This window comes from Anticarsia gemmatalis, chromosome 3 (genome assembly GCF_050436995.1).
Source record: "Anticarsia gemmatalis isolate Benzon Research Colony breed Stoneville strain chromosome 3, ilAntGemm2 primary, whole genome shotgun sequence".
In the NCBI taxonomy this organism is placed as follows: domain Eukaryota; kingdom Metazoa; phylum Arthropoda; class Insecta; order Lepidoptera; family Erebidae; genus Anticarsia; species Anticarsia gemmatalis.
Genome location: NC_134747.1, coordinates 2,389,885 through 2,417,683, shown reverse-complemented (window position 1 = coordinate 2,417,683; position 27,799 = coordinate 2,389,885). Strand labels below are relative to the sequence as shown.

Sequence of the window (27,799 nt, the reverse complement as noted above, 5' to 3'; positions counted from 1 at the left end):
TCTTTCGATAGAATAAATAAATTCTGGAATAAGTACTTCCGTTAAATTGTAATTAATTTTTTTTCGTTTTTCAATAGTCGGATATTCCGGAAGTTTGACACTGAATAACGAAAAAAGTACAAGTCTTAGCGAGCCCGGAGTTTTACTCTAATCCTCAGAATGGTATACTCTATCGATTAATTCAATAAAAAGACGACGAAACAAAAATAGGGTTTATAACGCACTGTGCGAATGCAGTACAAGTATACACTATGACGTACAGAACCGGAGTAAAACTCGACAAAATTTCCTACTAGAACTTGGTAAATTAAGAGTTATAAAATAAAATCTTGCAACTAAAGAGAGATAATATAGTCTTTTGGGTAGTCATTATCGTGTTGCCTACGTTGTGCTAATACACCTCAATTTTTATATGTAACAAATTTTAAGTGATTTTGCAATCGATATGGTATATAAAATTATTGTGTTATTGGTATACTATCCAAGTTCCGGCTTTCGTGTAAATTGTACATACTATGTGTTTATTGTGTGTGTTTCTTATAACAACAAGAGTTTGTATGTGTGTGCGTAGAGTTGTTTACCTATTGTTCACGACTATATGTTACGAAAAGTCGTAAAATAAATTAGCTATATGCGACAAGGAAAAGATATTCATTAAATGATTTAATATATTATTACTCAATATGGGTTAGTAAAAGAAAAATTGAAAATTTTCCTTACGAATAAACCTGTGAAATTTTACCAAAATTGATCAAATGTTTGCTTGCATAAATTACGTCATCATTACGTAACTTTTTTCCATTAAACAAAACTAGTCATAACAAACTGAATGCAAATATGCACGAGCCAATTTCCAAAAAGAAAAAAAAAACAAAAGCTAAATTATGAAATAAAACAAAGCCACTTTTGTGGATGTTCCACAAAAATTGCTTTGTTTTATTTTGGAACAACTCGAATGTGAATTTCGAATCGCATTCTTTTTTCAAATAGGCACTAACTACCAACTACCCACTTTTTATTTATTTTTTCGTTGGACAATGGAAGTTTCTGAAAAGCCCATAGACGAATCCGCTTTCGTATGAATGCTCTATCTGGGGGCACGGAAGTGCCCCCGCAAGTCGAGCAAAAAAAAAGTGGCACGGCCGTAACATCCTTTTCTCGAAGCAATTCGGGCTATTTTTGACACCCCTATAATTTCGTTGTGGATAAAACAAGAAGCCTGGATTTTCAGCAACTAATCAGTCATTGTATAAACACGGTATATTTAAAATTTCAGTCAATTTGAACCAGTAGTTTAAGAATGACAACTAGTTAAAATTTTGAATTTTGTCACTCACTGATTCACTGACTCACTGACTCACTGACTCACCGATCATCAAAAGTCTAAGGTACTTCTAGCAGACTTAGAAGCTTAAAATTTAGAATACAAATAGGGTTTAGTGTCTTAATCATGGGAAAAATTCAATATTTTCTAATTTCGGTCCAGTTTCCTAAATACACTAACTGCAACAATAACTTTGTAATTCCATATAAATGTATAAGATTACAAAGTTACATTTGCAGTTAATGAATCTTTATTACTGTAGAAAATAAAATAAATAGGTGTAGATAGGTACCTACTATATGAGGCATAACGGGAGGGGGTATAGAGTGGGTAAGGGTGTTTAGCCCATGAAACTGAACAACATTCCCATAGAAAAATATGTTGAATTATGAAAAAAAACGTCTTTCCATACAAATTGGACTTATGTTCGCTCTACAAAAAGAAGTGAGATGCCATCAAAAACATTCTGTAAAAACCTCAAGTCTCGCCGTAAAAAGTTGTGAGATCTATATAATACCAAGTCGATTAATCTATTTAGTCTCTACTTAAAGGACCTTCTGTCTTAAGTTATTACGTATGTTATTATCATGCCAATTTAAAAAAAATACCTTTAAAACAAATAGATCGACTTGGTCATCGCAAGAAAACACAAATTCGCCATTAACATTTCAGGAGCATTAACTTCTCGTCGTGCTGTGTAGTGTGATACATACTAATAATCAAATCATGCGATGGCCAGGTCGGTCTATTTGTTTTAAAGGTATTTTTTTTAAATTGGCATGATAATAACATACGTAATAACTTAAGACAGAAGGTCCTTTAAGTAGAGACTAAATAGATTAATCGACTTGGTATTATATAGATCTCACAACTTTTTACGGCGAGACTTGAGGTTTTTACAGAATGTTTTTGATGGCATTTATTATTTCTGCCGCGTACCCCACGTCCGGGAGCCGTGAATAATGAATGGCGCACTGCAAACGACTGCCATTTTTTGTTCAGGACAAGTCGGTTAGACTGGTGGTATGTAGGCGGAGAATTTACTACGCCATAATGAAGTTGAACACTCGCGTGGAAACATAAACATCGTTGAATTGCGGTATGTGTACTAATGGGAAAAATCTGCATTCCTAAATCATAAGCGGGGCGTGTCGCAACCGTGTTGTGTCTATAAATCTATTTTTGATTAGTGGATTGGTTTCGGTTGGTACGTGAATTGGCGGCATTACACGAACGGCGTACATAAATTGGTGGCGCAATATTTGTAAATTAAATTGAAACATCTGCATGTATCGCTGTGTAGTAACTTTGTTACGCGTCGCATCTATTAATCGCTGTGAAATGTATTATTAATTTCTTACGTATCCATCTTTCCTCTTAGAGCGAGAAAAAACAACTAGCACGAGATAAAAAACCGCAGTCATCCAGACGCGGTTGTTCGCGTATGAGCCACGCCTCCGGCGCGCGCGCACGCCGCACCGCGCGCCGGCCGTCCTTCGCTCAGTCAAGGCCGCCCACGCGTTTAGAACGAACGCGCCAAAACCTGATCCCAGCCTCTTGTTTATAAACGAAGCCTCAAAACAGGTTTCACAACTTTTTGCACGTGATCCCGACTCGTAAAAATATCCACCGACCACCAAGAGCACATTTCCATGTTTACACTCATAATTATGTATTTATAAATCAAAGTCTGAAGCGACAATAGTACGTAAAAAGCGTGATTAATTGAAACGTAGGAAAATAACAATGGCCGATCTCGTGTCGGTCACGTACGTTCTGATAGCGGTAATCTGTGTCATTACTTGCGTTCAAAAGAGGTGTTATTAGACAATGACGAAACTGAATAGTAAACCGGTTGCAAATATCCAAACTTGAAATGTATCTGGTGTTTCTTGGCATTTAAGTCGCTGGCATGCAATAACAATACGAAGGTAAATATAAACAGAATATTTGTATTGCCAATGCGTTGATAGTATTGAGGTCGGCGCGCACGTGGGCTGGGCTCTATCACTCAGACCGGTGCTGAGCTGACGGTAGTACAAAATCCAACGGAATCCGTGTATGTATCTGTTATGCACAGTTTCGACATGCACATTTGCATTCAGCCTTGATGTTTCACATGAATAATGTAACGAATTATTGACTACTTTCAACGTTGATTGTGTCTGCCAAACATTGCTTTTAAGAGTTCACTTTAATACATAACTAGTTTCAAACAAAACAGATGCCTATACAGGGTGTCCCAAAACTCAACGATAATCCGAGACAGGATGAAAGGCCAAGTCATACCGGTTCTAGGAAAAATAAAAAAAAAATTCCATATCACTTAGTTCAGCAATAATAGACACTTTTCAAAAAAGTTGAAATTCCACACCCTTGGTCGCATTTTCAAGTCCTGTGATCACCAATGTTACAATTTCGCTGTGTTTTTTTGAATTTCGTGATCTTTATTAAATATGCTATCACTCGTAAAACAAATTAATGCACAAAACATTGTTACTTTAATAAAAAAAGTTAAGTTTTAGTGAGTCATGGTTCACAAAAATGTCGTTAGTTAACTTTGACGCTTCATATTGAAAAAAAAATGTACTACACTACCCTTGGCAAGTTATTTCAAAAGTTGGCGCATTTAATCAAGATTTCAAAATGGTATAACACTTGCCACTTTTTTTGCCATTAAAAATGTTATTTTTATTTGAACGAAGAGTATCCTCGCAGATGGATCGGACGCAGTGGTTTAATTTTATGGCATCCTCGTTCCCCCGATTTAAATATAGTGGATATTTTTAATTGGGAATGCATAAAAGAAAAAGTCTATTCAAAATCTATCAGAACTTAGCCAGAAAATTGACACAGCGTCAGAAGAAATAAATGCAAGGAATTTTAATTGACTGGTGACAAGATTTTTTGTACGCCGTTGCAGAGCCTGTATTCGTGCCAGAGGAAAGCAATTATTTTTAGTAAAAAGGTAATTGAGTCAGTCCATAACAAATATTTAATGTAATAAACATAATAGGTAAGTAATAATAATAAAAAATAAATGAACGAACCAACGTTCTTATTTAATTATTCTCCTTAAACTAAAGTAATTCCAAATTGTTTTCCTCTGGCACGAATACAGGCTCTTCAACGCCTTACAAAAGACCTTTGCACCAGTCAATCAAAATTCCTTGCATTTGTTTCCTCTGACGCTGTGTCAATTTTCTGGCTAAGTTCTGATAGATTTTGAATAGACTTTTTCTTTTATGCATTCCCAATTAAAAATATCCACTATATTTAGATCGGGGGAACGAGGATGCCATAAAATTAAACCACTGCGTCCGATCCATCTGCGAGGATACTCTTCGTTCAAATAAAAATAACATTTTTAATGGCAAAAAAAGTGGCAAGTGTTATACCATTTTGAAATCTTGATTAAATGCGCCAACTTTTGAAATAACTTGCCAAGGGTAGTGTAGTACATTTTTTTTTCAATATGAAGCGTCAAAGTTAACTAACGATATTTTTGTGAACCATGACTCACTAAAACTTAACTTTTTTTATTAAAGTAACAATGTTTTGTGCATTAATTTGTTTTACGAGTGATAGCATATTTAATGAAGATCACGAAATTCAAAAAAACACAGCGAAATTGTAACATTGGTGATCACAGGACTTGAAAATGCGACCAAGGGTGTGGAATTTCAACTTTTTTGAAAAGTGTCTATTATTGCTGAACTAAGTGATATGGAATTTTTTTTTTATTTTTCCTAGAACCGGTATGACTTGGCCTTTCATCCTGTCTCGGATTATCGTTGAGTTTTGGGACACCCTGTATATCAAAATGATCTTGTTCCGAGTACTGTTGCATAGTTCAATGAGAGGACAATTGGACAATTGTTCGCATGACACTAATATCATAAGGTGTATTGTATCAGAACACGGATTATAGGTAACTGTGCGACAATGGGCACGAGCGTGGGCGAAGCGTTAAGGCCCTAATTAGTACAGAACACAACCCCGACGCGACCTCTTGCCACCGACAATCAACGCTTAATTGAATAAAGTGGACCGACACACAGCGAATTTGATGCGCTTTGAAAACTGTGTTTTGGCACAATTCCTCTAGGATTAAAAGATTAGAAAAAGTATTCCCATGTTGATAAATGTGATAAAACAATCATTCATCAGGTAACAAAGGACCAGACTAAAGTCAAGGGAATGAATATGTAAACGAACTCGGAGAATAAGGCGAAACTTTTCCTATATTCAGTTGTATAAATAAATACGCGGCCGCTGTTATTCTCTCTTGCAAATAAGATCGATGATACTATTTTCGGCGGAGCAAATCCACAAGGCGGATTCCGTCGGAAATAACTTCGTGTTTTACCATCGCTCTGTGCGCGACTGTAAATCTTTCTTGGCCATAAGTCGATTGTGGAAAACACTCCTGTTATCTATAAGCCTACATAATCGAGTAGATACGACACTAGAGCACTTAGAATTATAATTTAAGTTTATTACAGTTGCAATAATAACAACTGGTGGCGGTAGAAAAACAAAAGTGTAGAGATATAAGACAGACGCGGCAGAGAGTCTATAAACTGAAATACCTGACTAGCATACGCGCAACGACGGCACGTAAATGACACATGAATGGGCTAGGGTTGAAGAGATTGATTTACATAAATACAAAAAAAAGTTAACATCTGGAACAAGACGGGCTGAATGCGCCGACGTTTCAATATCACTGCTTTACTTTTGCGTGTTGTGTTCGCGAATATAGTTGAAGCGAAAAGTAAATGGTAGATGAATAAAACCAGGGTATACATTAATGCCGCAGATAAGATGAGTATTTCACTTTCGTATACTTATCATAGTGTATACAAAACATTTTAAATCACACGAGTGCCACTTTAAAGATAATGTATGTAACAAACAAGCATAGGTTTAGAGCTGCGGGCAAATTCCATTGGCCCGATTTCGATAGATCGCGTAACGACAATAGACTCGAATACATCGGAGGAGAAGACAATTTCCGTATCTAGCTTGGCTGTAAACAGTGTTGATTTGATAACCTCGAGTCAGGCCTGTTTACAATGCATAGTTTGATTGATTGCGGCGTTGATTCTGTTGTTGGTTGCGTGACACTTAATTACTGCATCTCTTTCTAATTACACGAATAAAGGGAACGTTTTATTCGTGCTGTAAATAAAGTTAAACCGTAACTCAACACTGAGTTCTGACAACACCTTTGTGTTTTCTTTCACGAATAGTTGAAACAAAAGCAACAGATACATCACTGAAGAAGTTGAAAAACTAAACAAAGCCCATGAAAATATATGTAGTGGAAAAGGTAAAACAAAAATAGCGAGAAGATTTAAGTATAATTTGATGCCAGAATCGACACCAAGGCGATACGAACTAAACGACCTAAGGTTATCTCCAGACACATAATAAGCACGCACAGTTAGACAGAATCATTTTAACATATTTATCGTAGGTCATTTGTGTTTACTTGTATTGTATTTTTAGACTGATTTAGAGAGAGATTCAAAGGCTAAACGAGATAACCTTTTCAATGACGATCTTTATCATTGGAGAAAATAAACAAACACAATTATTTTTACATTAAAGATTGCAGTTAAGATGATTGTTTTGACAAGATTCATCATCATCACTCGCTATCCAGTTCTATAGCTAACCAATATGAAAGCCCTGAGGAGATTTTCTTTATATGTGCAACATGTTTATCCCCGACAATGCTTGGGGAATCGGACAGTATCACTGTGTTCCTATTTTCGATGCGACATTTAAAAAAGCCTAAAAATCAAAAAGTGTATGTAATTTTCCGTGCCACTTGCTTTATGAAGTGGCAAAAGCATTAAATCGACCTAACCAAGGTAATAACATGGATGGTACGGAACATCTAATCAGAACAATAGAGAAGTTAAACTGAGCAGAACCTAAGATTAGAGCGGTAGAAAACTTGTATTGAGATCAGAATATTGATTAAGCATTTTACTAGCATTATACCGAATATAAAGTGAAGAGGCGTAAAGGCGTAGACTATACGTACTGGTAAAGCAAACCAAATAAACTTTACACACTGATGGCAATTACCGATCGGAATTTTAACAAATTCTTACTAAAACTAAGATAATTTTTAAAAGGTTAACTTTGTGATGTTCAGAACATTTCTTTTAAAAAACATTGGTAGAGCGTTTGTATTATATGCGATTGCAATTTTCATGTAAAAGCCTTTAGACCTGTCTTAATTTGACTAGTTGACTAGACAAAGAAACTTAATTAATTATTTTGAAATATTGTACCCTACCCAGCCAAATAAAATCATACCAAACATCTATCAGAACTTAATTCAGTGTATTGTCCCTCACGTTTCTCAGTATGACCAGCTAGTGTATCGAAAGCATACCTCAAATCCACTTTTGCTTTTCATATTTTTTCTGGTATGATATCATAAATATTGGCAGTAGGCTACGATAACGCACTGAAATAGATCGACCTAATAAATAGGAAACGACTGCGCCACCATTTCGCAATATTTGCTTTACTCTGACACGGACGTGAATGTGTTCAGTTGCACAATACATGCCATTAGAATAAGTTGTTAGCGCACCTGCTTGCTGTTTACTAAACGCTTCCGTATATAAATGTAAGGCGATTTGTGAAACATTGTGAACTGAATATGTTAGATCATTTTAACCACATTTTAATTAAAATTGGTATAAACGAGGAAAGGTCCCAGTGTATTGCCTTGGGGTAGTTTAAAACTAACAGCACTGAACTCAGGCATGCTTTAAATTGCATTGCACCACATATGGGTAGCAAATTCTTAATACAATTTGCTATCTATTAGTTGTTCTTGTAAAATAAATAGTTAAACTAATGCGAAACCACAAAGCACACATCCTGTTAAACGCAAAAGGTAGTTCACACTTTTTTTCTAAGAAACCCAATGTTTAACATGGAGGCTAGTTTATTTATAATCGGCGTACGTGTAATGTTTTTAACCAGAAAAAAAAATACTGAAGAGTGATCACTTAAGTTCGTGGGCATCGATACTAAAAAGAAAATAATATAATATAATTATTTAAACGTGAGTTGCTTTTAATTTATAAGTAGTCGACTAGTCGGTATTAACACAAAAAATTGGTTGTTTCACAAAACCAAATGCACCAAGCAATTATTGAGAAGTTATAAAGAAGAAATATTGCGTGATTGTAATGGAAGTTATTAAATATAGTTATCGAATATGGTAGAATAGTAAATTATAAACAATTCTGATATACACCGGGACAATAATTACGCATAAACTAGTTTCGTATTATCAAACATAATTACATTTTGATATGACGGCACCAAGTTATGTATAAACGTGCACGTACACATAAAGAATAAATCACACTGGACGAGCAGAGACGAATTAAATACCAACTGAATGAAGTTTTTTATAACCCTTAGAGATAAGCCCATAAAGCCTATCCCATACCGAAGACAGATTATTAACAATTAATGTTAATCGCAATATTTTTAACTTTATTAACTTAGAGAGTATTTAATACCGCAGATAAGACTTTAGTAAAATACATATCGAGTCCGTTACCGTATTTTTTATTTTACTATAGATTTATTTCTTGGACTTTTTCTGCAAAAGGAGAATGGGCAAAATAGTATGGAGCCTGGGCGATCCGCGGCCAAACTTGATTTTTTGTTTTTTTAATGTAGTTTAGTCCTATAATTACCTTGTAGAAGTTTTATTGCCGCGACGCACTTATATGACGAACAAAATACATTTTTGTTTTTGAGCACTTTTAATAGTATAAAAACATATTTTTGGCTTATATTCGGAGATTAAATAAAAAGTACTATTTATATTATTGCATACAAATGTAGACATTATTAATATTCGAACAATCATAACATGTAAATATATAAATATCGTAACAAATAAACATCTTGCTCTTCTATAATATATTCACTGAGACGACTTATCTGTCTTGAATGCTCAGCTTAAAAACGAGGCGTTCATAGCCAGTTGCGCTCACTGGTCGGTAAACAATCTGTTGGTTAAGCAACCGTTGGCGCGGTCATTCTATAGATGGGTGACCGCATTGTGGTATTTGAACTGAGCTTCTCCGTGCTTCCGAGGGCAAGTAAAAAGTCGGTCCCGGTTGTTGTCAACTAAGATAACATTCGGGCGGCTTGAACAACTTTGAAACTAGGTGAACCATATAATAGATAGATACGAGTTACGATTATTGTTCATTTTGATGGCATTGCAATCGTTATAAGAAGATGTAACGTTATTACACAACATTAAATGCATTACAGACACGAAATAATTGTATTTGTTCTATGAAATTCCATTATATTTACATGTCAATATATTGTTTCCTGAAAGGATTGCAGCGAAACGTTCTTAGTAAAAGTTGTTCCTAGTTATCATTACTTTAATTTGACACTACTTTCATTAATGGCCGCCGACCGCCCAGGAGTGCCCATTCTCCTTTAAGAGTAAAGTTACTTGACAATATTTGTTTCTATTTTCTTTTAAGGCTGTCTAGTCTGTATCCTTATTTTCCCGATAAAATTCAAAACACTGACCCAACCGGGTTCGAGGACCCGATACCGTACGATACGATTAATTTATTAATTAAAGCAGTAAACATCTTGGCGACAGGCGAACGATAACGTTACAATGATTCGTGCAAAGTTCACTTCCAACAATTTCTTTGTTATCATATACGTATCCTTGTTATATGGGAATCCCTATGTTAACAGGTCCTTTAACACGTTTATCGATAAGTTGAAGCAATTTTTGATTATATTGTTATAAAATATTCAGTATTAATTAATTAATTTCCTTAAAAATGTGGTGGTACTGCCCTATACGAACTTATATACTTGTATTGTCTGTCCCCTTTCCTCATACCACGAAACTACCACGACAGCATAACGATCGTTATGTGTGGACGTTGTCGATCTATAGCGATTATCGCTATCGTAAAGATGTTTCATAATACTTATCAATTTAAAACTGACAAGATAATACGAAAATAGATTCCAATTCGTAAGAAATAAGGTCTATAAACGAGAGATGGATATCCATTAAAGAAAAATCTTCTTCACATAAAATAGCCGACCCACATGTCTGGTTTTAAGCCTTCTTGTCTAATCTGAAGAGGGCGAGACTTTAGCATAGATCAATCGACCTATGATAAAAGAAACATTGCATATTTCGTCATGGACTTTGATCTTTTTGCATTACACAACTAAAAACTAAATTTTACTACTGGTTATCTAATTCAAACTTTTCAGTGTACTTTGTACACGCATGTATTTTTTTAGAAACTTACCAAAAATGACTATTTGGTTGTCTAGCAAATACGTGCGAAATATACTCAAAAGATACATTGGATCTACTCATATTATACGGGAATGAACACGAATCGATTATACTAGTTGTTGATTGACTTCTGTATAAAATAGACAATTTAGCATTTACTACAACTTGCACCAGACCAGAACATCAAAAAACAAAAGAAAATTTACGTCTGTGTTAATTTCCATTAAATATTAGATAATAGATGCCTATTGATGCAAATTTAAGACTCATGTATCTTCTTGATAACCATAAACAGCTTTAATATAAGAAACAAATTATGGGCAACTAATCATTGCATAACGGCGTCCACATTATTTAAGTATTCAGTTATAAGTCACGCGTCGCAAACATTACTAGGCGATAACAGTATGCGATAACGACTAGACGTGCCTTTAGAAAAACGGAATTGGGTTAGGTCGTCTACTATGGTCTAGCTGTTTCTTTTTATATTCATTTGTAAGCGAACTTGAGCTGTAGTTATTTATATATGACGAGGAATATGGTTCTTTAATTACGTGTTATTATCTCTACTTAAATGATTAATCGGGATTATTCATACATTCGTTTCCTTAGTTACTCTATTATAACGAAGAAAAAAGGACAATATATATTATTTATGATATTTATGATATGATATATACAATTTTCAAATCCGAAAGTTCTGTTCACAATAGATATTTTGTCAATGAAAATACATGATAATATAACGAAGTCAAGAAAAACAAGTTTTCATCAACGTATTTTTTATAATTTCGTGGGTAAACCCCAAACCTAATAAGAACAATATTTTTAAGAAACGGTACATAAGCACATTTAAACCAATATATTCTACAGTTTCATATGATGCAAGAATACTAAAGGCATTTTTTGCTCAGCCTGCATTTGGTGTTCGGAATTACCTAACGAACGTTTTTCTAGGGACATGAACGAAAAAGTTATGACGAAATAAACGAGGATAGACTATTTCGTATTAAATCATGAGTGTATTAGAAATAATCATCACTTGCTCTAACGGTGAAGGAAAACATCGTGATGAAACCTTGCACGCCTAAATGTTGTTTTATACATTTCTTGATGTTACAAATTTCTCAATCCGGTATGGTGGATTCAAGGCCTAACTTCTCCCTCGTTTGGGAGGGAGACCCTTGCCCAGCAGTGGGACAGTAACGGGTTAAAAAAAATACAACTTTCATTATACAATATTACTCCTATCCATTACTGTCTTTTGTCTACCCTTCTGTTTTAAATAAATACTTATTTTATAGCAAAACAAAAGAGTTGAAAAAACAATAGGCTGGAACTCCCGGCAAACTCTTTTATCCGCAGTAATAATGGGCGATATTTTAAAAGATAATTAAATTGGTACGAAGCGTTGAGAGTAATGGATTTTAAATTGATGCTCATAATGGAGGCTATTCCGGTCCGTGGAGTGTCAATTAATTAATTTTAGTGCTAATGTGTGTGATTGAGAAGTCACGTGAATAAATATACGTGAAATGAGCGGGGTAATTATGAGCGTTTTCCACTATAGACTACGCCATAAAAGAAAATGTATTGAAGAATAAAAATAAGATATTGTTACGAGCATGCTATAATGGTGATCTATAGCGAACAATACCTTGCGGGTTATAGGAATTGCAATTCGTCCTGAATGCAGATATTTTAGTGCACATACTACATTTTCTGGAAGACTTATGTACTGGACTAATATGTATTGGCATTAGTGAATTTTAGGACACTCTTGTATACATTGATTTTAAATCCTGCTTATTAGACATCAGTAACTAAAACTTCAGTTTCATACTGAATAATTCTATTTATTCCAAGAGACAAGTTAAATACGTCCCGAAATGGTTTCAATAAAAGATCAATTCTATCTATATAAAAATCTGTGTCTATTCAATCAGGTCCATCAATTTCAATCATAATTCAAATAGCGTTCACTCCCACACGCTTGACGAGAGACATAACACGTTACAGATTTGGCAATCGGCGTTATTACACTAGACTGGTGGACGACAAGCGTATTTATAGGATACTATTAATATTTGATACTATTTATCACATTTAATACTGTTAATCGGTGATAAAATCGTCTGTGAGGAAATTTGTGCGGGTTTTAACGACAGGCGCGAATGATTTTTAGTAACGATAGTATGTTATTAGTATTGGAATTTAGATATTACGTGGGAATAAGTAGTAATGGTAGGCTTATTCTACGATTAAAAATACATCAATAAAAATATAAAATAGAATAGAATAGGGAATGCTAACTAAGGCAATGTTTTCGCAATAAGACTAATAAGACTGCCTAAGAAAAGCCTTCAAAAGAAACTTTGTCAATTACAGTCTGGCCTAAAATACCAAACCTTGGATGAAAGAAACGTTACAAAAAAGATCTTGTTAACATAATGTCAAAGAAACGAGACGAAAATAAGGAAAAACATGTTTATCTAATACAGACAGAGTAACCAACTATTCACATAATGAGATGAAATAACAAGGAACGCGAGGCCAAATTTACATTCTTTTCATTAAAACGTAACGAGAAATGTCTGTTTCCAGTTCACTTGGATACAGCAAAAGAAACACTAAAAAAACGACAAAGGAATTAAAGAAAATAGGCATTCGAATTAAAAGAAAAAAAGAAAAGCTAAATTGGTGTGTCGTGTTGAATAAATGGAAGAAAATTGTACCAGGTTGGAGCTATAAAGCTTCGTGTTACGTGAAAGAAAACAGAAGCCAGCAGCAAACAATTAGACGGGGGTCGGGGCGACAAAATTTTAATAAACTCCTTTAACACACGCCTAAATAGGAGACATATTATAGCGAACGAGCAAACGATGCTTGGGAACAAGTAATTAACTGACCTGAACCTCTAAATTGAGCGCTTGGAGAAGGTTCCAAAACGGTCACCGATCTTAAAATGAGTGTATATCACGTAGTTTATTTTAAAGATACGATCAAAGAATTGAAAGCTTTTAACTCGGTTGCCATGCTATTTAGCGTCCATGTGATCGAGTCTAGGTTTTAATTGGAAGCAATTGCGCAAACTCGATTAGCTGCGGTTTGGCGCATTCGAATCATGTCGATCGATGTGGTCCTGCACTCGTTAGCTGCTGATTAAATTCCAGTAGCGTTTCCTTTAAGCCTAATATTGGTTCAATATGGGCGATTGCTTAAACTAGTTCGTGGTTTGGAACTAAAATGGTTGTAATTAAAATTTTTGAAGGCATGTTGAGTGCTGTGTTTCTGTCTGTTTCGAAAGCAAGTCTAAAGCAATTTCTTGATATAAAAGTGCGTATGAATTAAAGAGAAAAAGTGTAGTGACGAAAATCCGAGCCAACTTAAGACTGAAAAAAAAATCGATTTTCAGTAAAGTTTTACTAGTTGACTAAAAATGTTTGAAGCTGAATGGAATTCTGGTATTAACATCAATGTGGGGTATATATTCTTGATCTCAATTTTTTCTTATTTCTATCATCAAACTGCATATAACTCTGTCAACTGGCAAAACAAAGAAAACCGGTCACGATGTTTGAAAGTCAGTCACTTCCATTTCTAATTAGCAGACTGCATGATCTTCAATAGATACGTTATCATTTTCATCGATAATACTACTTTATTACTGTATACTAATAACACACTTGTAGATTGTATTAATGTTAATGATGGTACATCTACCTATATTATTAATGTGCAGTATAAACGACGGTAGTGGAGGTACTACTGATTCTATTACGATAAATGAATTCGTGTCGATATTAAATACTGATGTGGCTGTCTGCTATGAAACTATCCAGCAACTGTCGATAGCACTAATAACGCTCATTACAGAATTAAGAACAATTCCCCATTTCAAATTTTTTGTGTACTACAGATGTACAAAAAATTAAGAGCTATTTATCCGGTACCTGAAACTTTTTCCTGAAGACCTTAAATTTCTTTACTTAATAATCGTTTCGTTTGATGTACTTTCAAATGAGATTTCTCTAAAATGTTCATCTGTTTTATTTGCAATATTATGCCCATTTATTTTCGAAATAGCATTTCTATTAAAAAGCTATCGTAAATGACATAACACGTTAAATAAATTGTTTTTCTGCGTTGTAACAATAGACGTTGCACAAATTGAAAATTTTATTAAACGTTTAAAATACCTTTCGTATCAGATCGTCTGATATTGAGGGTAGTTACCGTCGGTCTCATGATTCATGGTCAACTTTATAAAGGTCAAAGACGAGGAGAAGGTCATCAATTATGTAACCCAATCGTGGGGATTTTCATCCCTCAAGACTTGTTTTCGATTGATAAAATCACCAAAATATACAAATTTTAAGGTGTTCAATTGAATTCCTAAAATACAAATAAAATCTAACCCTCAATCCCAAGTGACGGAATTTTCTATATTGGTTTAAATACGAAGATGATTATTGTAGATGTCGGAAAAAATATGGCTCTCGAGGTTCGCAATTTCCGGCAGAAAAATGTCTACCGGGTGCTCTAGTTAATTATAATTTTAATTTTAAGATATCTTCTCTTTACAGATAAAAGTCGCTACAGATAAAAAAATTAAATTTTCAATAATTATACCTTATACAAGTAACATAAATCATGTAATGGAAAGCATAATACCAACCGTCAATCGCAAAAACCCTAGGCAGAATTGGCACCCGAAATTACCCATCGTAAACAACACCAGAAATTGCTTATCTTAACAAAAATCCAAGGTTTCTTCACCGTATACGTCTTTAAGGTGCAGGAAATACTGTCTGGCGGCTTACTTCCTGTGGTCAGCATTCTGTTTAGTCATAACCAGCAATTTCACTGCTCTATCGACCAGATCAGCTGACCCACAAGGACGTGCTACTCAGAGCGTGTAATGCAATTGAATGTCACATGTTTTGTGCCTTTTTTGCTGAATCAAGTGTGTTTGTTTGTAATGAGACGATTAGTGTTCCGTAAAGGAAATTGATAAAAAACACGCACCGATTGGGAAGTGAGAGAACAGATTTAGAGGCGGAGAATTTTTAGTGTTTACTTTTTGGGAATGTATATCGTATGTCCGATCTGTAATGCTTTTGAACTAATACTTATCGGAACAGGTAGAAAGTAGCTATTTATTTGTAAATAATACAATAAATAAAACTTCGAAAAAATCATCATAAATCTGTCTATTTTTATTGCTAACGCAACACAAACGCTATCGACGCATTACTTGCAATCGTTAAGACTCTTTCCTAAGCAGTACTAATAAACATGAGCTCATATTGAAAATACATCAGTTATATAAAGTTAAATAAAATATTGATGTTTCATTCACGTGACCACAATGCAAGTAGCAGAAGGTGAGAAAAACAGAATGGTGCTTGTCTATTTCGAGAGTTGGCTCGCCGCCATAGCGCTCACAGCTTTACCTATGTTAGTATATCAATTATCCCGATGATATGATTTTTATGTCACATTAAATCAAAGTTTGGAATTTTAACGACCATCGACGAACGCGAATAACGTGGAAAGTTATCGCGAATTTTATAGACGCGACACTAATTAAGGATAAAAAGTATAACATGTGCACTAAAACTGCAAAACTGTTATCTGTTCTACAAATATGAGGTAGATAAGTGGTTTTATGGCACGTATAAAGAAAAAACTTGCATATTTGCGTACCGAATAAACTTCACGGCGATGGAAATAAATATGCGTAGTAGTAGAGTTAATGGTTTGGACACACCTCCTTCGCGTTATCAGTAGTCATTAATCAACCGTTTCACTGCGCGTGATGCAGCGTCGGTCTGACCAGCAGTCACGAAGTTGTGCTAGGTCTGCGCCGGCGCAGCCATAGGTAATTACTTTTATCAAAACACTCGCAAATATTATTGGAAAATTACCTTTCTGATTAGCTCATTACAGAATATCGAGTGATATCGAATATTGGTTGATTGATTGAGATTAAACAGTGTTAATTAATTGCATACAATTGCATAATCGCCTCTTTGAAATTGATACGACTTTTAATTCGCCTAGCAACTTGTTTACAGTTCAATCAATGTAATGCAACATTGCCTAGAAGAACTGCTTGCCGAAATAAACTTATTACCATTTTTAAAGGTAGGTACTTTATTAAGATTATACTTAAACATTACCAAGTCAAACTCTGAAAGAGAGGATAATCCCTTAAACTTGTTAAGAAATTTCCCTGAATCAACATTGCTGTTTGCCCAAATATGTAAAGGGCAAAAGTCCCTCAAGAGATTTAATTAGAGTCGTATTTTAATATGAAATAGCAGAGCGACTTTCGTCCTCCATAATCGGATTTCGCCTAATGAGATTACAGTATGACGCGGGACGTCTGAGTAGCGTTCTGTTTAGAGTACTAGACGACTCTACAGGTCGAATTTAATTTGTTAAATAGGCACTTAGCGAACAAAACGTCGAGGGTTCGTCGAAACAAAGCGACAAAGCAAACTCAGCGAAGCGAGAAAATAAAAGGCGAATGGGTAATTAGAGAATAGAAAAGGGAAGAAGAAATTAGTTAATCGTTTTAATACAGTTTGTTCGTGTATAACTGGTATGAATGTCTAGCCCCCGGTTTCTGATGTACATTTAGCGGTAGTTTATCTATTCAATAATGTCAAAACTCATATTAAAAAACGCTATTGAATAGATAAACTACCGTTAAATGTACTCAGAAACCGGGGGTAGGTCATGTAATCCGTCGGCTAACACTTTCGTCAGCTTTCCCCGTCCTACAACGTATGACAAACAGTAGTGTGAAATCCACCGTTATCGGTGAGTGTCAGCGTGTGACGGATCGCGAGGTCAAGGCGCGAGTGTCGTTGGCACTGCACCAGAGTTCACTCCACGAGTTCCTCTGTGCGACCCTCACGCGAATTTCACGGATGCCAACGCTCGCGTTACTGTAAAGGGACGGAATTTATGTGTACCAGATAGTTTTATTGAGATCAATCGAATATCTGACTTTGTTACGATAGTTTTATTCTCGTCGTAGCTTTTTGTGATGATCAAAGATTGTCTAGTTAATGAGAATCTTATCTGTATACCATTTATATTCGCGCATAGAAATAAGTGTTTTTTCAAATAAGTTTATTTTAATAAAGACAGTACTTATCATAATAATGAAAAATCATAGCATGAAAGACCCACGGCTTTTTTAATTAGCTCATTTCACATAAAGAGCACCAAATAATTTTAATTTGATTGATAACTAAAATCATGTATCAATGAAATCCATCAAGTAAGAACGTAATACAAAAGTACAAGACACTCTGTCTGCCAGTACCCATAGGTAGCGAGACGGAGGCAAGATTTGCGGTGAAGAAGTATTCTTTAGTAACAGTAATACGACCGCAGACGGTTTACACCAATACAATGTTTATATGTACAATTGTACACTCATTCTATTGTAGTCAGTGCCTGGGATTATGACGAATCGTTTTATAAATGTATATCATATAAAAAATAACCTACAATTGAAGAAAAACTTGCGTAGTGCGTAACTGGTAGTCCTGTATGATAAGATGTATGGATGTGAATGTGGCAAGGGAAGTTTTTAAGGATTATACCAAGTAGAGTTCTTTTGTCTCTCCTTACCCCTATGGAAAAAAGGCGTTCCTTTGTGTGCGTAGGAAATAAAGGCTGCCTGATATTATCTTATGATCAATTAAAGAAAACTACGGGGAATATATCGAGAGCCTAAATCTGCAGATTCTAAATTCTGAACTGACTAAAAAGAGCAATGAATGTATGTCTGAAGGAACGTCGCAACTAATCAACATTTACCTATAGATACGCCTAGGTCCAATGCTAGGAATTTTCCAATAACTAGCAAATACAAACAAACCTTAGGAGCTAGGGTGCGGCTGCACTGAACACACCCAACCTCATTGATGTATGGTGTTCCTTGAAGCTATTGTGAATGGCTTTAGCTCCAGACTAAAACGTATTTGAGTTCAGACCGTTACTAAGCAAGGTTGACATGCTTATTCATAAAACGACTGACAGGAAGCCAGGCTCAAAAAAAACATGGACGGTTTGGGTTTTACCAAACTACAGTCCAGAAGCAAAATGTAAGGAAAAGGCAGGAAACTTTCAATAATTAATAATTAACAGTTTTATTTGTCAAAAGAAGTTTCGGAATTTATACTCTAGACTACGATGAAGAAGTAGCTCAAATATCTATGATAGTAGTACCACAAATTAATACTACACCAGTCACGAATTGATTCGAGAAAGCGTGACCAATCCCTCAAACATCCAATCACACATTCCCGAATGTGATAACACATTAGGTACACTCAGTGAGGAATTCCTTCCCGGTAGCTTCTGAGAAAACCGGAATATTTGGCTCCATGTCGCCCCGACCTTGGGTGGCACGTGCCGCGTCCCGGTGACTCACTTGCATCGGAGAAACATTGAAAACATACATCTCCGATCAAAATTCGGACAATTTATGTACAAAAATTACCCATCGCTTATTTTTACATATTTTATTAAGGACTTGAAAACTCTTTAAAGAGGTAAATGAAAAGTTCTTTGTATTCTCCAGTTAATGTTTTTGGACCAAAAAAGATTAATATCAACCACAGTTTAATACCACACAAAAGAAAGATAATTTGTAAAAAGCTAATTAATTAATGCAGATTTAGAAAAAAAAATCTTCTTATTTATTTGCCGAATAATTTGTGGCACGTGTGTTAAAAAAAACAAGAAAATCTATGTTTATCAAGAGACTCGGACTCCAATTTGGATCAGATAAATCCGGCGCAACTGACTGTTAAAGCTCTTTCGATCAATTCGACAAGCATCTATTAAAACCATAACATACTATCTTTACACAAGCTCCTGTCAATACATTCAAACATGTTTATATAAAACTCTCTGAAATACACGAAACATTTAATCCGGAACTGTAGGGAACAGTTACTCCGGCCAGATTTCACCACCACCGAATAAACAGAATTAGCTTATCGGTGAAATTTTGACGTTCGCTTCCATACATTTGTCAATCTGGGGGCACGGAAGTGCCCCCGCAAGTCGAGCAAAAAAAAAGCGGCACGGCCGTAACATCCTTTTCTCGAAGCAATTCGGGCTATTTTTGACACCCCTATAATTTCGTTGTGGATAAAACAACAAGCCTGGATTTCCAGCGACTAATCAGTCATTGTATAAACACGGTATATTTAAAATTTCAGTCAATTTGAACCAGTAGTTTAAGAATGACAACTTGATAAAATTTTGAATTTTGTCACTCACTGATTCACTGACTCACTGACTCACCGATCATCAAAAGTCTAAGGTACTTTTAGCAGACTTAGAAGCTTAAAATTTAGAATACAAATAGGGTTTAGTGTCTTAATCATGGGAAAAATTTAATATTTTCTAATTTCGGTCCAGTTTTCTAAATACACCAACTGCAACAATAACTTTGTAATCCCATATAAATGTATAAGATTACAAGGTTACATTTGCAGTTAATGAATTATTATTACTGTAGAAAATAAAATAAATAGGTGTAAATAGGTACCTACTATATGAAGCATAACGGGAGGGGGTATAGGGTGGGTAAGGGTGTTTAGCCCATGAAACTGAACAACATTCCCATAAGAAAATATGTTGAATTATGAAAAAAAAAACGTCTTTCCATACAAATTGGACTAATGTTCGCTCTACAAAAAGAAGTGAGATGCCATCAAAAACATTCTGTAAAAACCTCAAGTCTCGCCGTAAAAAGTTGTGAGATCTATATAATACCAAGTCGATTAATCTATTTAGTCTCTACTTAAAGGACCTTCTGTCTTAAGTTATTACGTAGGTACATATTATGTTATTATCATGCCAATTTAAAAAAAAATACCTTTAAAACAAATAGATCGACTTGGTCATCGCTAGAAAACACAAATTCGCCATTAACATTTCAGGAGCATTAACTTCTCGTCGTGCTGTGTAGTGTGGATACATACTAATAATCAAATCATGCGATGGCCAGGTCGGTCTATTTGTTTTAGAGGTATTTTTTTTTTAATTGGCATGATAATAACATATGTACCTACGTAATAACTTAAGACAGAAGGTCCTTTAAGTAGAGACTACATAGATTAATCGACTTGGTATTATATAGATCTCACAACTTTTTACGGCGAGACTTGAGGTTTTTACAGAATGTTTTTGATGGCATTTATTTTACCCGACATTGACCCATGAGAAAAACAGTATTTTAAGCGCTCAATAATTTATTTAGAACTTATGAGAGAGCACCAAAAAATCTATTTTATTTACTTTACATTTATAGGTTATAAGTCAATATAAAAGCGAATTACCAGTAATTTTATCTTCGCTCTAAAATAGCCACTACCTGTACATAAAACAAATATACAGGTTGTTATTATTCAGCGATTATTTTTTACATTACAAAGTACAAGTAAACATTGTGTCAGTCATTATCTACTTATTGTGGATTGTTTTGTCTTTGATGACACGAACAATAAACGGGTGGGTAATCAGATAAATGTTTAGATACCGTTTATAGTCCCCCGCCGACGGACAATTGTAAATATAAGAATGATTATTACCTACGTGAATTATTTATAGTTATCGTTGTTTAAATAATGAATGTATTTTGAAAGTGTAACTAGGCTGTGGTTTGAAATATATCAATAATAATCATTTTTTAGTCAGTAATTTCTTATTCTTACGTCCCGTTATACCACTTGTGAGTAATTTTCAGATAGCTAAACAGATAATAAATATCGACACTTGTTTTTTTATACATTTCCTGCCACTTTATCTAGCAGATGGGCTTTCTGATAACTTTTTTAGAAGCTGAGAGAGAGAGAAACTGGCTTCTATTATTTTATCTTATAGAAAATAATTATAGTTTAACAATATTTACATGGAAACAAAAGATTACCGCAATTAATGTCGGTAAGAATGTCTCAGTTAAAGGATTAGTCATATTAAAACACAGAATAAGATTCAAGCCGGTCGGTCTGATATCAAACACGATTATATTATTGCACTGATAAACGTCAATGCCCATCCTCTTAGTTGTATTACAGTGATAAGGCCGATAACACTGGTAATGCAGATTAAGAAATAAATTCCTACAAACACGTTTACTTACAGAGTTGACGAAAGATACAGGTTTTTATGACACGCCTTTTGAGATCTACTATCTTAATTTATAAACGCTTGAATAATTTTAAAGCTAATTTTTGTCCCTTTCTCTCTTGCAGTTTAGATAAGGACGGAGGGTCTCGGATGTTTATACCAAATGAATACTTGCAAATAGTTTTTATAGTACGAATCATACAATAACCTGAATATAAATCCATGTTTTAAATTAGAATTCTATACAAGAGTTATGATAAACACAGCACGATAAAGTCGGGCAATCTGGAAAGCTCTTACAATGTAATCGTTAAGTGCGTCCATATATGCGTGTTGTGCATATGTGGGTTAGGGAGCGTGCGCGAGCGCAGCAAGGTGAGCGGGCCGCGTTGACACCGTGCCAATCTCTCGCTTACAATAACGACACCGTTTATGCATTTCGTACACAAACATCGCACCAAATTTTCCCCCGAATACATTATCCAAAAATAGGTACGTGTTTTTATTTAAAGTCCACTCTACAGCAAATGTAGCAACATGGTAAATACAATAAACCCATAAATTCACGGTACTTGTATTCATTAGATACAGCCACCTGTCGTATAATTAGTCTGCCATTGTTAAGCCGCCGGCGGTTAATTAAGATGCGCGAGCCGCTCCCATTGTGACGCGAGGATGCGCGCGCGCACGTTGATGTCGTACACAAGGACCCGCTGGCTGAATGACACGACTATCCGACTAAAATGAAATCTCGCACAACACACGCGTACGTGGGTTTCCACATGACTTCAATATTCAACCTCGTTCGCTAGATTGATTTTTTTATTGACAACTTTGCGTACATTTCAGTCACAAGGACAAGTCGCGCTTGTGTGTGTGCGTTTGTGGTCAACAAACGGACACGTGACTTGAATTTCGAACGCGTCTAGCTAACTTGTTGCTAAATCTAGAGAGAGCATTCGAATAAAAAAGGACCGAAATTTGTGAAACCTTGACGGGGACGTCGGCTTCTTATCTGGGGGCGCGATATCTTACAAACATTTAGGCGGCATTGTGCAAAGTAAATAGACATGACCTTGGAAATATTAAGTGCTCGCCGGTTTCGCGAGATAACGCTCTCTGTAGCGTTACCTTGCGAGTTCAGCACGAATTTCTTTATGTGCCAAACGAGTTACTCGCACACCTTGGGGAAAAAACCTATCGCTGCTGTCGCGTTGCGTAATTTCAAAGATCACTGACCTGTGTAACCATGTCCCAGTAGAATCCGTCGAGCATAGACTTTCCATGTTGATGCTGCCGGCAGAGGGCCGGCCAGAGGGAGGCGCGGACGGGGCTGTTGATGGGCCACGAGTTCTCTCTGATGAGCAGTTTCAGCTCCCGCTTGCGAGCCTGTTGGATCAGTGGCTGGATCTCTTCGAATGTTTTGAGTGGCGCTTTCTTGCCTGCGAATAACGGAGAAGGTAAGCACTGCGTCCAGATAGGCGTTGAGGGATCGGAGACTGCGAGGGACTCCGCGCTGGGTGCGCGGAACGCGGCCGGTTCTATGTACATCGCACTGTTGGCGCGGGGCACATGCTTTCGGTGCGCGCGCGCCGGCGGCACTGCCGCCCGCCGCAGCGCAAGCTCGCGAGCCTCAGGAAAATGCGATAGCGCGCCCCAACACTGTCACACTTCGATTGTTTATTTGACCGTGTGACGCGCGCGTCGGTCGAACAGACCAGCACTAAACCGCACACTTAGCCCTTACTTACTACCTCGATAACCAATTAATTTAACAACTATGATACTCGATATATTTGCGATCAAAGTGCAAAAATAGTTCGTGACGTAATTAACCTCTGTTCTGACGTAAGTTATCGGCGAGTTGTTTGTTTGCATGATCCCTAATCTTAATTTATCATCTTAGAATATGATGTTAAAGAAAATTTTTCAAAACCTAAGTACATACGTCAAGTAAACAAGACGTAGATATCACACGATAACGGCATGAACAGTTGTATAAATAGTTACAGAATCAAAGCAAAACGCAACGTTTTGGCTGTGAGCCAATAAAACGAAATTTTCGTATTGCATACGTAATCGTAGGTTGAGAGCGAAAAGCGAATAAAATGTTCAAACACGTGAACTACGCCCTTCGTTGAAACATATGTTTGTAATTGTTGACAGTGTTCGTGAGTAATTAGCCAGGTTTACATGACTAACGCTACTAGATCGATGATTTACAAGTTCAAATGGACATGCACCCCGCTAAAGGGGCAATGGCACGGGATTAAAAATGTACGACTATCGATTATCCATCAGACTCTTGAAATAGCCATTGATAACTTCATTTTATTTGTTATTCCGTTGCTACTACGGATTTAAACATTACGACTGTGATTCTTTTTTATTGCTTGAGGTAAAATATAATCATAGCTGAAAGCGAATGGTACTAATTTGTTGTTTTGAATGCGTTGTTGAGATAAATATTACAACATAAATCACAAACTTAAGAATGTTTTCACGTTTAACTACCTGGCTTCACAACATTACTATTTAGTAGTAATCATTACAGACATTGAAGGATGGCCAAAAAAACAAGAAGTACTGGGACAAATATTTGTCAAACAAAAAGTTCATATACCCCCAAGGTGTATAGAACAAAAATCTATTCACCAACCAACTTGACAGAAAGATTACCATAAAGGTGTCCATGTTGCATCATTTTTGAAATTCGTATGCAACTTATAGTTACAATACAGTTGAAAACATGTTTTATGCGTAACGAGATAAGTATCTAGGGATAAGATAGCACATTATCTTTGGTCAGGAAAATCCACACTGATACTATAAATGCGAGTCTGTTTGTTTGTTACGCTTTAATAGCTAAACTGCTGAATCGATTTTAATCAAAAGTAACGTAGAGATAATTTAAGACGTAAGGTATAATGTAAGGATTTTACCAAGTGGCATTCTTTGATCTCTGCCTACCCCTATGGGGAAAAGGCGTGACTTTATGTTCTTACGTATGTATAATAAAAATCCTTGTTCAAACATAGGGTAGGTACATTTTTATTTTATTTTATAGCCAAGTACCAGAAATAGGGAATGTTGGTTTGTAAATAAGCAGTTTTACAATAATAGTAGGTAATTGTTTTAGCTCGTTATTCAATGTTGCAAAACACGCATCAATCGTCGTCTAACATTGTACTACGCACGAGGTCACCAGTGAGTTTCCAACTCTATTTTGTTGCTGCTCCATTCATTCATTTGTGACATCAAAACCATGACCTTTGCATGACAGAAAAGTTGAACAGTTCAGTAGCGATTTTATTTTTATCAAATTATAAATAACCGCTTCCCATGATGGTTTCTCGATTATTTTCTGGATTTTAAAAGTGACTGATCTTAACAACAATAATGTAATTTTCCGATGAGAACTAATCACTAATTAATTCCAGAGATAAATAACTTATTAAAAACAATGATTACTACGTATGATATTTATATTGATAGAGTGCCCCTAATTACAAATCTTCGATTGATTAACGTACTACGTGAAGTATAATGATACCGACCTGTGACTTTCTAAATATCTTGAATTATACACACGTCATAGTAAATTTTTGTAGCTCGGGTCTTTTATACCAAGCTGCGACAAAGTAAGTGTTAAGTAAACAAGTATGATAAGACGAGGTTATCTACGTCTGCAGTCGCCGGCCGAACGCCGTGATAGACACACGAAATGTTAGTAAAAAATATACTATTATATTTGAAGGACTATTAGAGTGTTTGTGAAAGACACGTGCGTGTAACAATTATTTAATTGACTCCACGTGTTTTTGCTATTACGTCAGAAGGCTAATTCTTTTATTTTTTTATTAATTAAAAAGGAGAAGGTTCTCAATAAATTCTTCGGTATTTTTTACCACAGAAAATGACAGATACTAAATTGAAATTAGATCGATAAGTGTTCACATTTTTTCACTCATTTCCGAAAGGTGGACTTTGACCAGTTTGTTTTGATGCGAACAAAATTCTTACTGATTTGATATTAAAGTATACTTAACAAGAATGTAAGCGTTAAAGATTTGAATGACTAGAGGATAGATTTTGGAGCAAAACTTGATGATTGTAATTTAACCTTTCACTGGTAAACAAAATTTAGTTCTATTACAAATACCGTACAAGAAATCTAATCTTTTAAAGTTTATTTATCAAATAAGCCGATACTAGTTTCGCCAAATGATCCATATTTATCATAGTTCTGTTGGTACTTTGTTGCTATTATATAAGGATTTTATCAGAAACCTAGTATTTGTTTACACCGTTTAATGCTTATCCGTACGTTTAATTACGTCAACAATCGCATCCTAGTGATCACTTTGCTTTAAGCTGTAGTATTATTTACATTTTTGCTATTCAAAATTATTAAATTTATTCCAAAGAGTTTATTTATATTATTTTAATTCTTAAATTTAAAAGAAGTGCATAGTACCTAGTTTAAAATAGCATCGCCTGTAACCACCTTGGTGTCAAACTGTTAGCTTATTTTGTTTTCTAATGAATAAAGAAGAAATGAAGCGAGACCAAATCGAATAAGACAGCAGAAGACCCATCAAATTGAAGATGTAGATGTAGTGGGTAGAAAAATATAAAGAGGAAATGAATACTTTAACATTACGGTAAAACCTTTTATTGCTATATGACTACCAGACAGGTAGTAAGACATAAATAAAAATGTGTGATGGTTTTCCCAATTGTATTTAGATAATGCCGATAATTACCTATAGTTTAATTTTAGATCGCGACAGTATTATCTATTCTAATAGATCTACTTCTTTATATACCTATTTAGGTACCTAGTTACTATGTAAAGTATAATTTTCTTTGATAAAAATACGACTTCAAAAGCCCAAAAGCAAATCCAATCCCGAATAATTTGTGGAAAATATTTCCCAAAAAAAATAAACGGAATACGATTTTCATTTTAATATTGAAAGCCAGGGGCTAAATATTGAAAACCACAGAGTCGTGTTAAGGTAAAAATCTTTTAATCTTTGCAGAGCTGACTGTGGAAAAATGTTCAATCAAAGCGGCTCAATGGTTTTGAGGAGATTCCCCCGAGTTTCATTTCGCTAAGAGGTTTAAAGATGTAAAATTAATTTTATGCCGAGTAGACGGGTTTAGGTGACTCCGGCGTGTAATAGACGCTCTTATATATGCGTTACTTTTTTGAACCTAAAAATCATTACCTGTGGTTAGAGATAAGCAAAAATATTATAGTGTGCAAAGACGTTTTAATAATAAATCATATATTTAATCAAGCATTGTCGAAACATTGTCTTCGGGTTGCATAAATCTTAATTCACAGTGTATTTATTGTTTACCGATCAATGTGTAGTTAAAAGCATATTTATTGGTTTATTATATGTGTTACTATTGTAAGAATATGAGATATAAAATAAAGTGATATGAAAACAATGGTTGCATGCAAATGTTCATGCAGCTATGCAAATTGGCGTAGCGACAACGTTGCGCAGTGTTACAAAATGTAGTCAAAACGCGAAAACTATTGTATGTGTGATGTTTATTTTATGTTAAAGTGAAAGGTAATCGTGGGAATATTGTAGTGTAAGGTTTTTAACGGTGAGCAAACGGATTATTCCTCCGGCAACACCTACAGTTTCCGTACCTGAAGCTTTACGGAATATAATACCACCGTTAGCTCAAAAAAGAGTACTGAAAGAGGAAGACTCCCAGGAAACTATAAATAATGCAATTAAAATGAACAATATCTAGATATATGACTGCCTAATGTATAATTCGCGGCTCTGTCCTTTACCCCCGGTTATTGAGTACATCTAGCGGTAGTTTATCTATTCAATAGCGTTTATTTATATGAGTTTAAATGCTATTGAATAGATAAACTACCGCTAAATGTACCTCAGAAACCGTAGGTTAGAGATCATGAGATA

At 35.2% G+C, this 27,799-nt stretch overlaps 1 protein-coding gene across 9 annotated transcripts in view; it reads right to left on the bottom strand.

Moving 5' to 3' along the window:
* The window catches only part of sky (GTPase-activating protein skywalker), a 119,535-nt gene that overhangs the window by 71,470 nt on the left and 20,266 nt on the right, over positions 1–27,799 (bottom strand). For all 9 annotated transcript variants that reach the window (XM_076135812.1, XM_076135809.1, XM_076135808.1 and 6 more), the window contains exon 3: positions 23,082–23,284. In XM_076135812.1, the coding sequence (XP_075991927.1) occupies positions 23,082–23,284 (203 nt within the window). The remainder of the gene's footprint in view (positions 1–23,081; positions 23,285–27,799) is intronic.